This window comes from Anopheles bellator, chromosome 1, assembly GCF_943735745.2.
Source record: "Anopheles bellator chromosome 1, idAnoBellAS_SP24_06.2, whole genome shotgun sequence".
NCBI classification, from domain to species: Eukaryota; Metazoa; Arthropoda; class Insecta; order Diptera; family Culicidae; genus Anopheles; species Anopheles bellator.
In genome coordinates this window covers 11924037-11939769 of record NC_071285.1, presented here as the reverse complement: position 1 = coordinate 11939769, position 15733 = coordinate 11924037, and the positions used below count along the sequence as shown (strand labels likewise).

Sequence of the window (15733 nt, the reverse complement as noted above, 5' to 3'; positions counted from 1 at the left end):
GCCCGTCGTTTGGCGGGCCGAAAGGAAATCACTACGACTACTCCATTTGCCGGATCCAATTAGGGCCAAAGTGTGCCGCATAAATTATCGACCGAGACCGCGACAACGACGATGCTATTCGTCTAACGATCACCACCACAGCGATCGTCGTCGTTGAAGCGTAAGAAAACCGAAATAAAACACTGACGCACACTCTGTTCGCCCCGCAGAATGTCGCGCAGAAAAGCGACCGAGTTGCAAAGTTGCAATGGAGACCATCATCGCGACGGTCCTTGTGGATCATGGTGATCGTCTTCGGAGCGCAGAAAATAAGTGGAAAAGAAACCGCAGCCGGAGATGCCTTCGTGCCTTCGTGCCTTCGGGGCGCAACCCTTTTCTTAGCAAATCCTTTTTAGTTGTCCTGTGTTGTGCGATGAGATTTATTTATTGTTCGGCACAAGTAACGATCGCGCTGAAGCCTCGCACACAGCCATGCACACATCCACACTGAGTTACTGAACGCGCGACACTCACCCGCGAAGCAGAGATTTGTTTGCTCACTCTCGCAGTGCGTGCTGTATGGATTTCGCTCGCTCTGTCTCTTTTCGTGCTGTCCCGCTCGCGAAGCATGCCAGTCGGTGTGTGCGAGCGAACCAGCACGCTCGCTGTACATTGATGCCGATCGGTAACGTATGGATTTGTCTCGCTCGCGGGCTCAGATTTCCAGACTGATCTCGTTCTCGCAGCCGTCTGGGAGGCTGCGAAGATCGAGCGACCGAAAGGCAATTACAGACGCCGCCCTCTTTTAATTCGATCCGATTGGTCGATAATCAGTGCCGGTGTGCGTGAGTGTGTCCAACGAGAAAACGGTAACGGTGTGTGTGGTGGCCAATGGAAACACCAGCAGAGAGCGAGTTCGTCGCTTTAGCCACCCGGTTGAAGTCTTTCGTTGCCGAGCGCGAGATGAGCTCCGAACTCCGTTCCCATCGTGAGGGCATTCCGCGGGAGGGCTGTAAATCAGACTGTTTACTAATAAATCAAAGCGTCGGGACGTTCATTACCCGTCGCAGGCCACGAACTAGCTACTTCTGCAGCATCGCTCCGGTGGAGCACATAATTCCGTGCCAAATCGAACCGAATCGTCCCCTATGGATTGTGGGGACTTCGAGACGTCCGGGAGCTGTTTCGAATTGCCGGCCGACTGTCACCAGTAAGCGGATAGCGCATATTTCTTGCCACGGGGAAATTTGTGAACCATTAGTCCGTGGTCGTGGTCCAGTCGGCGGACGAGTGCCTTCGGGCGAGAGCAATTATTCTTTCTCTGTTCCGCTTTTTCCGCGGTCGAATTCGCCATGCCGCCATGATCGATGCTAGCGAAAGCGTTTAAATTACTCCTAATGGGTCGGGTTTGTATCTAATTTAGACAACAGTTTTATGTAAAAGCCTTGACACAAGCTCCTCTCTTGAAGCATCAACTCGTTTTTGGGCCACTTGCGCGCCCTTCGAACGATGCCCGGGCCCCCCCTCATCAGTCATTATTTTCAAAATGGCCTCGAAACATCAGAAAATGGACCACTTTACGACCCACAGTAATTATCGACGTTAAACTCCGATTGCCGCAAGGCACTTACGCGCCATCGTCTGCCATCTTCGGCATCCGCCACTATTAACCCGCGGTTGAGAAACGCCAGACGTTGTAATGATTTTGCGGACCGGGTCTCAGTTGGGAGCCCCCTTTTCGGGAGGTCGATTTCATACCGGACCGGTGGCTGTGTGTTGCAACAGCTCGATTTCGAAAAACGTAAAAACCCAATCCATCGCAGCAACAGCAGCAGCAACCGAACCCGGTGAGTGGTGTGCCGGAATTCGGTGCCACACTGCGCTCAAGCTCTGATCGAATCGAGTCTCTCCAACGCGCACCCTCCAAAAATCCCGACTTTGGCCGGCAGCGAATCGACGACATGCAAATGAGGCCGGGTGGGTTGTTGTTTTTTTCGCTTTGGCCACCGAAAAAGTCGACAATCATCCTACGGCCAGCCAGTACGAGAAAAAAAAACCGGACTCGCCCGACGATGGTTGATGATGATTCAGGGGAGCGAGTGGTGCCGAAGGGGAATTAAACCGGAAATGACGATCCCATCCCGGTTCACCACGGTGTGGGGCACTCATGCGGCACCAACTCCAGCACCAACTTCCATCAACTGCGTCAGGCATCGTCGTCGTCGTCGATGATTTTGAAGTATTTTAAATGAAGTTGGCGGCACACACGCAGTTCGACGGGGCCCCCGGTTTCGGGGTGTGGTCTTGAGGGTGATCAATGTGGTTGCTCCAATTTACCGACCCGCAGCCAACCGATCGAGTTCCGATCGGAATGGGATGGGCTCATATGGAGCTGAGTTAAATTAAATTACGAATCGCTTGTCGATCGCGTGTATGATGCGCAATATAAGCAATCTTCCGCCTGCTTTCTGCGTAAATGGAAACGACCCGGACCCGGCCAGGGGGTTAACTACGTTCCTTCACTGCCGTGGCTTCCCCGTCTAATTTACGGTCCGTGGCGCGGATGGTTTGGAAACTGGAAAACATCGGCAAAAACGGTTACTTCGTTCGGTTCCGCGGCGGGTTCTGATTTCAAGTGTGGGGGCCGAATGACTTTAATGACTGTGGATATTTTTTAATGGCCTTCTTGCGAGCGGCCCGCGCTACGAACGGACCTAGAATCTCACGAAAAACCGAAACACTCAAGCCGGCCGCGCGGAGGTAACGTTTTCGGTGCTCAAACTGGCCGGAGTCGGAGGCACCGTCATAGGCTGGTGGCGGCCAACTTACGAACCGCGTTCACCTATCTGGCCGTTTTCCCTATAAAACTGCGTCTAATGAAGGAACAGATACACTCGAGCGCTGGGCCCCGGAGCGTAGATAGGAAGGCCAATAATTGCTTCGTCGAAAATCGACCATCAAATGGCCGGTCGGCCCCCACTCGGGGTTTCTATTTTTTTCCTCGGCTTCTTGCTCTTCATTCACCATTTTCCTATCAAAATGGCCGCCGGGGCCGTGATTTCGTTACAGTTTTTTTTCATTTCTCTTCGCTCCTCTCTCTCTGTGGCCGCCGTAGAAAGTCACGCTTGAGTTTTCGTCGTCGTCGGTCGAGCGCCGGGCGTAGCGATTAGGCGGGGTTCCCATTGGGTGGAAAATTGAGGTTTCTTCTTCGAGGAAGAGAGTGTCAGCTCGGAGAGTCCGCGTCCGTTAAAATCCGCCCGATGGGGGGCCATAATGAGATTTATTTCATTTATTCTACGAACCGGCCAGAAACCGGAGACGCGGCGCGGGTGTGTGTGTGAAGAAAGCCGCTGGACCCCGAGGCGTGTACCGTTCAATTACCCGAGACTCCGAGGCTTCGTCATTAGTTTTAATGACAAATGCGCCAAGCACTGGCGGGGTGCGCGGCCCGAGAGAGGTGGTGAACTTATCGACTCCCCACACCCTAGCCTCAGCTGCCCCCCCCGCTGGAAATTGCGTTCGAAATACGTCAGATTCGCTCGCGCGATCCGCTCGATCAATCTCCGGGCGTTCGTTAGTCGACACATTTGGGGCCCGCATCGCCCACCCCGCTCCGGGCCTCCGGAAGAGGGCACAAAATGTGTATCGCGTGCGTGCGCGTTGTGCATCTTCCTGCTGCTCGGTGCGTCGCCAATTTGCGATCGCTGCGTCACGATAGCGACCGCGGCCGGATGGTGATGGTCGCCCGAAAGATCCGATCCCCCAGCGTAGGGACCCAAGGGGAGGGCGATTCAGGGCCAGAGCGACGATAAGATCCACGGGCCATTTTGTCCGGAGACTGGTGTCACGGTGCCGTCCGCCGTCGTCTTCGACCTGCGGCTGACGACGGACGACAGGCGCAGATCGGATCAAGATGGATCGGATGGATGGATGAGCATTTGCTAGACGACAACGGTAACAACACGGCCAACGCGATGATGCCGAAGGCGCACGCGCAAGGTCTCTCTCTGCGCTCTCGGCGAGCTTTTTAACATTTCCGTCTGACATTTATTGCATCCATACGATACCGGATTCAATGCGACAAGAGGAACGCGGAACGCGATCGCCGTGGATTCTTCGCGCAACATTGCAAGCCACAGAATTTGCTTTGTTGATCAGAAAGTCACCACAAGACCGAACATAGCACCGACCGGATATTGATTATCGTTTCCAAAATGGACGCCAAAGCCGAAAGACTTGGCCACTCGGCGGCTTCGATTGACGAGTGAAAAACGGATTCCGCGAAGCGAAATGTTGTGCCACCCGCCTCGCCTGGCTTCTTATGGTATTATTCGTGCCGCCTCAACACGCGCACGGCGCCTTCGAGAACCGCCTTTTTGGTATGCTATCCGGGAAAGCTGAACGCTTCCCGAGGGGCGCTTATTCATGTATCGTTTACCGTTTGGCCACCGCCACCATCCGGGACACGTTCACGTGTGTGGCGGGCCCAGCTCAGATTGGGCCCGAAAATGGCCGCCACTGGCCCGGGTGATAATTAACGATGAAAAGCACGCAAAATTACCATCCGACGCCTGCCGGCTTTTTGGGGCCTGGCGCACCACACACTCTGCGTTAATCAGTGGCTACATTGTAGTCGTGTTTGGCATGGTGTGGCCACGACGACTGATACCGGCGGGGACGCCACCAGGGCCTGCTTTGGGGCGCGCCAACGGTCCAGAACGGGGCGAAAGGAATATTCAAAACAGCACGACGAGTGTCGCTTTAATAAATTGCAATTTATTACGCGCGATGCGCTGCCGCTGCTGTTGATGGGGAGGTCCAACTAAACTCAGGAGGGAACCCAGCGAACGGGGCAAAGCGCTAAAGGCGAGCCCGATCGGCTTCGGCTTCTAACGACGTTCTGACACTGGGCCCTTTAGAGTACCATAAAAGACAGGAGGAAACAGGAGTCCCCGAGGACGATGGGAGCAACGACGATTCGATCCGCATGGCAAGCGAAATATTTTGACACATCATAAATTTCAATGCAATTTCCACCGGCCGTGCGCCGCATAGGAGCATGTTCCTGCTGCATGTCCGTTCCGTTAGCCACCGGGTCGTCTTTTTCCCTGGGATGGCTTCTGATGAGGTGGATTCTCGTTAGGACTTAAGGGCTTAGAGAAGCGAGGAACTTGAGAGTGCTGCGCACACGCCCCAAGATTTATGATTCTAACCGTCGTCCGGTAATTAGTATTAATTGGCATGCCTCCGAATAATTCGGGTCAACGATTTCGGGTCTTATTTATGAAACAAATTAGGTATGTGGAAACATGTGTTGAAACAGAATAAACACTTGAAACCTTACATGAAATTAGGGTTATGGGAAGGGGTTATGATTGTAAAATAAGAACAAGTGAGCAACACCTTGAAGTTGTAATAAAATAAGTTCAATAATTGAAAGCAATCTTTATGTGTTAGATTCGAATTAGAGTATTCAGCACATCGACTTAGATTCGTTTGAACACCAACGACTACTCGATCTATCTTTTGACAGCTTACCAACTGAGTGCGCCATCTATCGATCAGTAAGATAACTGCCCACAAATAAATATTGCAGCGTGCCATCGATAATAGCACGCCACCTAGCACCTCGCTCGTGGCTTAGGACCGAGCATAGATCGGACCACGAATCTCCGCCAGAAGCCACAAGAAATGGGCGAAGAACCAACGAGAGAGATAAACTACCGGCCGATCGACGACCGGGGGTTGGTGACGTCACATTACGTATTCCGATCAGTTGCCGGTGATTGAAATAAACATTTTCCGGACGAAAGCGTGCCCAGCGTACGCATTGTGCCCCCCGCCTGTCCAGCGGACCAGCGAGCGGGACCAAAAGAGGGAAATAAAATAAATTTAATTTATATGTTGTTGCGTGTGCTCGCGATGGCACGTACGGGTGACGAGGGCTATGATGGGCACCCAGGAGGCTATGTGGCCGCTCTGTGGGTTGTGGATTTCATTCAGCTTTTCGCCTTCCCGATTCTAGTCGCGCGGCCATCAGAACATCGCTTCTAAGCCATTTCTCCAAACCATTGCAGGAGCCAGGCGATCGATTACCCGGCAGCGGCAGGGTTGATTCTTCATTCATCACAGCCTGCGTCCTGCCGTAGCCGGGCCCGGGCCCAGGGGACATTAGTCTCTTTTAACATCCGGTTATGCGCGGTGCGGTGGGCTTCGAGAATCCCGCACTTTTGGAAGAGCACCAAGTGAGAGAGAGAGAGAGAGCGCGCGCGTAAAGTACCGTTCGGTGGCGTGGCGGGTTAGAATAGGCTTTACGGCCGGTCGATGCGGGGGAGCCCCCAAATGTAGGGCAAAGGTAGATTTAATCTGGCCTGTGTTATGAATTTCAATTACGGTCGCTTCCTGTTTTGGGACGCGATCGGTTGAGCACCCGAAATAGGGTGTGTTCGCCTCTCTCTCTCTGTCGGTCTCTCCCACACGCAGGGGGACACGTGAGTCAAAGCAGACTCTGTCACCTGAGTGGTGATACCTTTGCAGGAAATAGTTTGTCGGGCGTTGGGTTCGTTAGAGAATAATTCTATGGCAATTCCCGATCGGTTTTCGAATCAATTCACGATCGCAGTTACCGTACGTACTGAGGGCCTATTACACGTTGTAAAGTGCATACGTTTACTCGAGATTTATTGTGGGGATGACACGACGGCCCTCATCGATCAACTGGCTATCATCTGCTGACGCTCGCGATCCTCGATCTGAGAAGGATTTTGGGGGCTGCCAAGTAGCACCACGTGCCAACGCAACAGCAGCTGCCACGTCCCTGGTGAGCCGTAATGACGGGCGATGTTGATGACGATCATTAAGAAAACAGTAATCGCATTAATGATACTGCCGCATTTAGCACAACGACGAATTACACTTAAACACTGGGCGAGATGCCGGAGATTTCTCTCTCTCTCTCTGTCGTGGTGAATGTGTATGTTTTTTCGCCTCTACATCTTGGCCGACCTCAACTGCAGTACATGCGGGGCGTGTTACAATTACTGCAATTGCAGCCTGCAACTCTAGCGTCTAGCCCGTGCATTGCAGCATCATCATCATCATCAGCTGTTGTGGCTACGAAATCGCTATCAGCATCTTGGCAGCAGCCTGCCAGTAGCAGCGGCAGCTGCTTCGCCAGGAACCGGACCGGGTGCGGGGAAAACACTTTGCAACAACAACAACGAAAAAAAAAGAACTAGAAAAATCTAGACTGTGGGAACAACAACAACATGTGCGAGGCGGAACAATGGGTGGAAATCTCGCGAATGTCTCGCCGCCCGCAAATTACGTGATGGGAGCGCAAAAAAAGCGACGAGGCCCACGGAGGCACACGAAAACACACAAATACACGGACACCAGTACCAGTGTGTAGTGCCCGGCACTGGTGCTGCAACGGTATGTTTTCCTTATCGCACCGCACAAACATTGCCCAACAGCGCCGCAGTAGAGTTCGGAAAAGAAAATATGGCCATACAGGGGACGGGCGATGGCGGACGTCAGATATCCCGAGGTCGGGGTGGGTGGTAAGGCTGGTTGCAGGTTTTCCGTGTAACAGCGGCCCAGCAGCCTATCGCAGCGCAGCGCACCGGGGCGGATGAGATTTCTGCGCAGATTGCGGAATGAACTTCGATGAGGAAAAACCGGGCGAACCGAAGACGTTGGCATGATACGCCTGTGTTAGCGTCTAACAGGAAGCTGTCCAACGGTCTGCAACAAAGTTTTAATAAGCACCGGAGTAATGGCTACGCGAGAGCGCCAATGAGGAAGACGGCAAAATTGTTAGAAACATGCCCTGAACCTGCGACGAGTCGGTTCCGCCGCCCGGATTAATCGTGTGGAACTAAGTGGACTAAGTGGGAGAAGGTGCCTCTCGATCTACAATGTTTATTTGACTTAGACTCATTATTTATCCTGGCCCCTTTATAATTAGTCCCTCTACTTTAGGCTGTTCAATAAGTTCGCATGGTCGATAAGAAGAACACATTTTTGTGTGGTTTGAAATTCATTTTATTATTCAGTATGGCCTTCCTGAAATTTATTGTTTTACCCGTTTGCAAGTAATCCTCTAACAAAATTCCATTCGTATCTCAAAAAACTGAACACCTTTTTGGGCGATTTCTGGACACTAATTCGTTTCGGAACCGAAGATCCAGATTCACACCACTCCTTAGCCTCTTGTTTTGATTCAGGATCATGGTGTTAGACTATGTTTTAAAGTACTAATTGAAGGCGAAGAGTCCTTATACACGTTCAACATTCGTTCATAAATTTCCTTTGCTTTAAAATCTTCCAAAAATAAAAATTCAATTACTGCACGATACTTAATTTTTTCCAGTGTAAACAATACTGTGACAGGTCGATACTGAATGGCTTGTTAAAAAAGAATTAAATGATCGATTGAAATGAAACTTCACTTCATATGAACTAATAAACTATTAACATATGAACAGTGTACCAATATAACAAAAAACAATTAGGATCGTAACAGCACGCTCTGGTAACGAGGCCACGAACTTATTGAACAGCTTAGTGTATTACTCTACTTCCAATTGTTTCTCTCGTTTTAAAAGTTTCCTGCAAACATTAAAAAAAAGGCCAAAGTGCGGCCAAATACACTGATGATCAAATGATCATTCTCTGCAATGATTCTTTCGCTTTCGATCACAATTTTGTTTGCTTCTGCAAAGTTCTTGTCCTTCACAGAACTGTCTTTTTCGTATGCCCCATTGGGGATAAAAAAATCGATGCTAAATGAACGGACAAATCATCTCCGAACACAACCCAGCAGCGTGTGGAGGAGTCTCCAGTACAAGTAGCTTGCAGGGTCTAAACTGTATTTAATGATCAATGTAAAACTTATGAACAACATCAGAGACACATAGCTGTTGACGTCATTCGTGGGATCGCTGATCGTAGCCGATCATCAGCAAGCTCGCGGTGTCGCTCTGACGAGAGGTTGACGAGTGTCGCCGAATGGCGGAGCCATTAGCATGTCGTTAGTGCGGCCTGCGGTCGCGATTTTGCAATGGTGCTGCTGCTGGTGTGCGCCAAGTGGATGGTACTTGGTGAAGGACACAGGGTAGGGTTAATGTTAATGAGCAAACATCAAAACAATTCGCCGTGCTGGTGTTTCAACGGATGGCCGCTGGTTTCCGGCCTGGTTCGATTCGTTGAGCCACTTCATTTGTGGTGTAGAACTTCTTCAGAAACTTCCGAACTGTTCCAGTCGAAAATCGGGATGCATCAGAATTCCCGGTCGACACGGTGACAATCAGGGGATCCCCGGAACGAACCTTAACGGCACCTAACGGTGATCGAGATGCTTTTTAGATTGGAAGCCCTCGCCACGGCGAACCACACGCCGCGTGGAGTGAGGTGCCACCGTCCCGAGCGACGCTCGCAATCGCTCGCCGTCGATCTCGGCAGCGACGGAATGAGATCGATTCGATTAGAAACCCGTGGCCCCGGGCGAGGAAATCAAATAAGAAAAATAAAAATTTTCCACGTGCGATAACATCCTTCAGGGTGGCTGACGGACGGGTGGTATCTTCGGCCTCGGCCGGTATGCGGCGGTGGCGGTTGATGCTGCGCCATTGTTTCACGCCACGGCACCACCCCGTTCGTGCTCCGTCGTAATCCTCAATAAATCTCACACACTGGCACGGGCACGGAATGGATCCTTCTTACGCAGGGAGTGTAGACGCGCGCCGTACGCATTAAATGGTTCATTCCGCGTTCCGGGCGGGCCGCGGACCCCCAAGAAGCCAGCGGAGGAAAAAGAGGAAGAGAAAGTACATGAAAAATTTATGTTGTTTACCCTCGGCGCCCTGCGTCGTCATGTGGCGTTGCGTCGCGTGGGAGCATATGCTAATGTGGTGATGTTCACGCGCGCCACGCCGCGTGCGCGGCCGTCGTGCTTAATCCACTTTCTTCACCAGGCGTGCCTCATTTACCACTGCCCAAACCCTGGACATTTCGTAGCTCCGGGGTCCCGTGATGTGATCTGATGGACCTGTGCACCTTATTGGTCGCGATTTGGGATGCCATTTTTAATGGGCGCCGCACCTCCCACCGAAAGTCTCGGATTTAAGTTCCAATAAAAAGAAGACTACATTCTGTCAACCAAGCACGGAAGGAAAAGCTGGTCTTGCCGGTGATTTACATTTGGAAAACATTTTTCACACTTTCCCCAACCTGGTGGGCTGGTGGCTTCCAGTTAATGAGAGGGACCCCGCGCTGTGACACAATTCCCAGGCCGGGCTGGGGATGGCGTGTGGATCCCGTGTCTGGGTCAGAGCGGAACTAGAAAGCTCAGCCAGCAGCAGCTCATCAGCACCTTTTTGGGCCACGGTGAACGATGATTTATGTGTGCTCTCCGGCAAGGTTTAATAATCGCCCCCAAGGTGCGGTGCGGGAGTGAAAAGTGAAATTGGAAAGTTTAATCAAGATCACGTCGCTCCCGGAGACGGATTGGAGATTGGCCGCGCAAACGCCCGAAATGACTTTATTTCTTCTAAACACAGCACAGTGCAATCAAAAGCGAAAAAATTATCATAAATTGCGGCGGGTCGCCGGGGGGGGTCGTCCATCATGTCGAGCGTCATCTCTCTCTCTTTCGCTCGGAGCGCCAATCACGGTGCACGACATTGTGTAATTAAATATTTAATAAGCTCGTCGCTATAGCAATAGCATCATCGATAGTTGCCGTGCGCGTCCGCCATTTTCGCTGTCCAATAATGCGATCGTTAATGGAAGTGAATTAGCCGGCAAATTGCACGCCATCCCCAGAGCAGCGCTATCGCCTTCGGGTGATCGCGAAAGATCGAAGTCGCCGCCGGCGCCGAGAATCTCCCAGACGATCTTTGTGTCAGGTTCGGACGTCGGATCAGGCGATGAGATCAGCGAGCGATCGATCGTTAAAGTGAGGTTCCGCGATCGCGAGTTCATCGTGCGTCTAATTTCACTCCCATAGACGACTTAATTACGCGTTCGCGTACACATTGTAATTCTGTAAGCGGGAGAGAGAGAATGGTTCGGGCCCGCTCAGACTCCAAGACGCGCGTGTCCAGGACAGAGCTGACGCCATTTTGGAACGAGTCAATTGAGTGACATTTGTCGTCGCGATCATATCGCGGTACGTATTTCCTGTGCCTTCGCCAGCACACACCGCACGGAGCTACCCGTGTTTGGCGATACACATCGCGATCATATGCTGACAGGATCCGCTACAAGCTTGATCCGAAGATTGATTTGCCCCTCCGTGCTGCTACGTGATCCCCTCGCTCGAGGGCTGGACGTCAAACAGATGGTCCTCGTCCGATAGGTCGCCCCCCGCAGGTTCGTGTTTTGCGCCCAAAAGACTTCCCGGTTGGGTGTGGCTCGGTGGACTGCGGTTTGCGGACAACTTGTCAAAACCATCTCCAGTAGGCTTCTGGGACCTGGGAGAAACCAAGAAACAAATCCCACCAAGAAGCAGATAAGAGGGAGGCCCAAAATGAAGAAGCTATCTAACCACCGAAAAGCGATGATCACGCAAGGAAGTAACAAATCAAGCGGCGATTCCAGAGCCAACTGTGCGTTCCTATGTCTGACTGCTTCTTCTTCCCGCTTTCTTGCGTCCTCGTCGTCGATCGATGTCGATCAATCACCTGTGCTGGCCGTCTTCGGGATCGGGACGTGTGTCGATTTCTTGGAATGGATTCTTCGATTCCTTGTTCGACGTGCGGCTTGGCTTGAGTTTTTGCTTTTTGGCGGCAGTCTTCGGGAGTTGGGCCTCAGAAATACACCAACCCGTTGATCCGACCCGTCGTCGTAGGGGCCAAAGGTAAATTAATCGCCCATCGTGCAGTTTTTTTGCGCTGCCAACCAGAGGACGTCTTTGGCATTCCGGGAGGGAGGCATTAATTTTATGTCACTCTTCGGACGGGCTTCGACTTTTTCTCGGCAGGCCCCGCGATACGCTGGTTTTTGCGGGGCTCAATCCCCAAAAATCGAATGGCAGTCCATTTAGCTTATGAAGGAGGTGCATCCGGTAGGTATTCCGGATTCTTGTGTTCCTGTGTCATGCAATCGAGGTCGAGAAGGGGGGGAAAAAACTGAGTGCCCTCGAGAAGGTGCAATATTCAACACATCAACGCACAATCCCGGTGTGTGTGGCGGAAGACATACTTAGCCGTGACCTTGGGGAATGTTTACAACTCATTCATCGGAATTCCGTGCAAACGAACACGGATCGCTCCTTCACGCTGCCACAACATGGTTGGCAACCAAGCGGAAATAGTTACGATCCTGGGAAAAATCTCTCCCACGGCCGGGAGCAACACCCAATGCTTGTCTTCTTTCGGTTCAGTGAAGCATTGCGGTCTCAATAAGATTTACACCACAGACCCCCTTTGGCGAGCAATTAATCCCCGACACAGACACAGTCTCGCCACAACGAACCCGGTTTGCGATTCGAATCCGATCACAGACACACACGCAGAGCCATGTGATCATCGTCCAAGACTTTACCAAACGGAGGGGTGCTTAAAGAGGGCAGCCCCAAGACGGGGCCGCTCCGGAACGGAAGTGAAGACACCTGTGCTCACTGGAACGGAAATATCAGCTCTCGCGCGCCTGAAGGGGCCGCGCGGAAGTTCTGACTACGTCGCGGTGCCCCAGGAGGGGTTCGTTCACCCGTATAATGTCTGGAAAGGGACACGCAACCAAACCAAAACACATCCAACAGGGCGGACGAACCTCTTGACGTCGTCGTCGCAACAAGCTTGACCTCACTTTTGGTCGCCCCGGTTCCACTTTATCGTCTGCCCAGGGCACAGGGCGATTCACCAGCACGCCGCCGGGACATTAGTTCCCCGTTAACTTTTATCGTCGCTCCGTGTGTTCGACAAACATCCCTCGGAAGAAATGTTGTTACGACCACACTCATACCACCTTGAACTGGCAGGGCGTGGGCGAAAGCCTCCCCACCGGGGGGGAAGGCGAGACCTCGTCGCCGGTTGAATGAATTTTCCCAGCACGGGAGAGGTTGGGCGAAAATTTCTCACCAACGACCGGCGAACCGGAACGCGGGCCCACAAGAGCAGAACGGGTGCGGTGCGTTCCTAAGACGCCGGCGACGACGCCGACACTGGCTGTCGGCGGGGAAGGATGGGCGGTCTCCGGAAAAGGGGGAACTACGGCGGACCCCGCGTGTGTGTCCCGTCCCGGGACGCTCTCTGCGTGATGATGAACTCAATTTTTTGATGTTATAAAAATAAATCAGCTGGGCCACGTCATGGGGAGTCATTGATGCGTTACGCCGTCACGGCCAAGAAGGTTCTAAAATAAATACAAGAAATTGAATTTGAGTTCAAAATAGGGCTCCGAACAAAATAATGTCGTTGCGGATTGGTTTTACATTTCCAAACACAGAACTGACATTTCTGAACATAAACTCTAAGATTACTTGGATCGCTTAGGCGTTGCGCAGCAACGGTGTGCTTTCAAAGCAGTCTTAGCAAAAACAAGCTTTAGCAGGACGAGTACGTCACTCATAAGACCGATTATACGAAAATTCCTTCAAATATTACTTTCCAGCTCATAACTAATCAATTTCTTTTTTCGTCTCTTTTCTAGGTAAGTGACGTACTTCTTAGAGTACTTTCATATCCTTCGCTACGCACATTGCACTAGCTAATTCGTTCACACGTAATGGTAAGTTCGCTCGGTGGTGCTCTTCGGAACGTATCGATCACGGTGCCATTTCCACGGCATACACAAGCCCATCGGAGGCCCGATGAATATCCGGTCGTAGCCGACGTCACACCGTTCACAGGAAGTCCCTCGGAACCCGGCCGGACAGCGACACTCCTCGACGGCCGTGGTTTTGCCGATCCCTCTGTCGAGAGTGGTGGCCGCATCCATCACAATTTCGTTGCCACTCGGTTCGTAGTGACCATTTTGTGGGTGGAAGCGAATCAGCAATCGATCGATGTAGGATAAGACCATCATGAGCTCGAGCCGATCGATGGTGCTGCCGTTAAGGAGACCGAAGTTATGCTCCACGAGTTGAATCTTTACCGAGCGAGGTGAGCTTTCGGTGCGATTCAATGAGGCGTAGACCAGTGTGCGATTGTAGCCCTGTGAAGAGAGTGTTTTAGTGGTCGGTTTCAGGGAGACCTATCAGGATTACCATCATGATCAAGTCTGGAACATCATCACCGGGCTCTCGGTGAGATTCTGCCACGTACTGGATATAGCCACCATACGATCGCGCCTGGTACTCGATGAACCGATACGGCAGGTCGTAGTAGAGTGGTCTGGAAGTGGGGAATGTGCGCCATTCGGTTACCTTCTCCACCTGGCCCTGGCCATCCCACGTCGCGAAGCGCATCTTCCAGTCGTTCAGGGCCATCGTGTACTAGCGAGAGATGCGTTGACATTAAAACGTGTTCCGATCTCCCCGGGTACCCCGCGAAACGTACATTCCACCGGTATAGGTCAGCCGCTTGGCAGAGTTGCGAAACTCCTGCACAGAAACACGGCAGACAGGAGGGCGGCCCGTCGGCATCGTGTGGGGAATATTCGCCATTCCCGCAAACACTCCCCTGGACGGTGGCCACCGTCACGGGTTGCACATCGATGGATCCGAGCGGATTACGCAGATGGCAAGAGTAGTTCCCGGCGTCGATCAGCCGCATCCGACACGAAAGACGGCCGGTTCCGTCGGGCTCCGTCCACCAATCGCAAACCGGATCGAGCAGCTCGTTTCCGTTCATTCGCCAGGACACGATCGGTGCCGGTGTGCCCGTTCCACGGCAGGTTAGATTCATCCGCTCGCCTACCGACACGTTGACCACGGGTGGTGGTGCTTCGAGCAGGCTCGGCCCTTGACAATCCTGCTCATCGGAGGCGTCCTGACAGTGCGCGAATCCATCGCAACGGAACGTGATCGATACGGGGATACCGTTTCGGCACCGGAACGGCACGTAGCGCAGTGGCGTTCGATCGACTGCAATCGAGACGGAAGGGGGCTTAGGCTTAGAAGAGACCCTCCGACTGCTGCTTCTCACCAGCAAGGCTTACGAGTATGGTCGAGCTGACCACCAGCCATAAACTGCGATACATCGCGCACCGAGGCGAGTGCTGCTACCCGCGAATGCGAACTGATAACACGAGCTTCGTTCGTTCAAACTGACCCGGATTCGAAGGTTGCATTGCATTGCGCCACTTGTTATGCCGTTTGCGTTCGATCGGAGTGTAATCTCTCCAAAACATTCCAACATTGGCCCCCCACAATATTTATATTTCCGCCCGATTGTTGAGTTCGGTTTTTGGGGATTGGATTACGGTTTGTTTCGAGTGCCTTTCGAGACCTACTTCTATCGCCCGCCTGTACCCTGGTCCCCGGTCGATCATTGTGGTCTATTGATTCATGTTCGACACGCAGGCGCGCTGCGTCTACCCAATTACGCACCGGAAGAGCGGCAAAAGTCGTGCCTTGGTACAGCACGCACTTTGGGTTGAACATGAGTAGAAGTTATAATTTATTAAAAATTCAAATCACCGACCGACGGCGCCGCTTGGCGGTCTACGCGGTTCATTGCTCTGATTGGGCACACGCACTTTTAGAGGGACACCCATCACCACCCACCCCCGAAACGACTTCGCACTTCTTCGGAGTCGGCCGAAAATCGTGACCGCCCGAGATCCGTTCGGGGTTCGATTCGATTTT

General features: G+C 52.3%; 2 protein-coding genes across 2 annotated transcripts in view; one reads left to right on the top strand and one right to left on the bottom strand.

Annotated features, from left to right (window-relative positions):
- Positions 1-15733, top strand: part of LOC131216242 (putative transcription factor SOX-15) — a 48304-nt gene that overhangs the window by 26068 nt on the left and 6503 nt on the right. The gene's annotated exons all lie outside the window — the stretch shown is intronic.
- LOC131216243 (basement membrane proteoglycan-like) lies at positions 13440-15134 on the bottom strand. Its single transcript, XM_058210684.1, has 4 exons — positions 15072-15134; positions 14484-15010; positions 14192-14419; positions 13440-14139 (listed from the first exon to the last, which is right to left on the bottom strand). Exons 1-4 carry the CDS (start codon positions 15124-15126, stop codon positions 13702-13704), a joined length of 1248 nt encoding a protein of 415 aa, XP_058066667.1. The 5' UTR covers positions 15127-15134; the 3' UTR covers positions 13440-13701.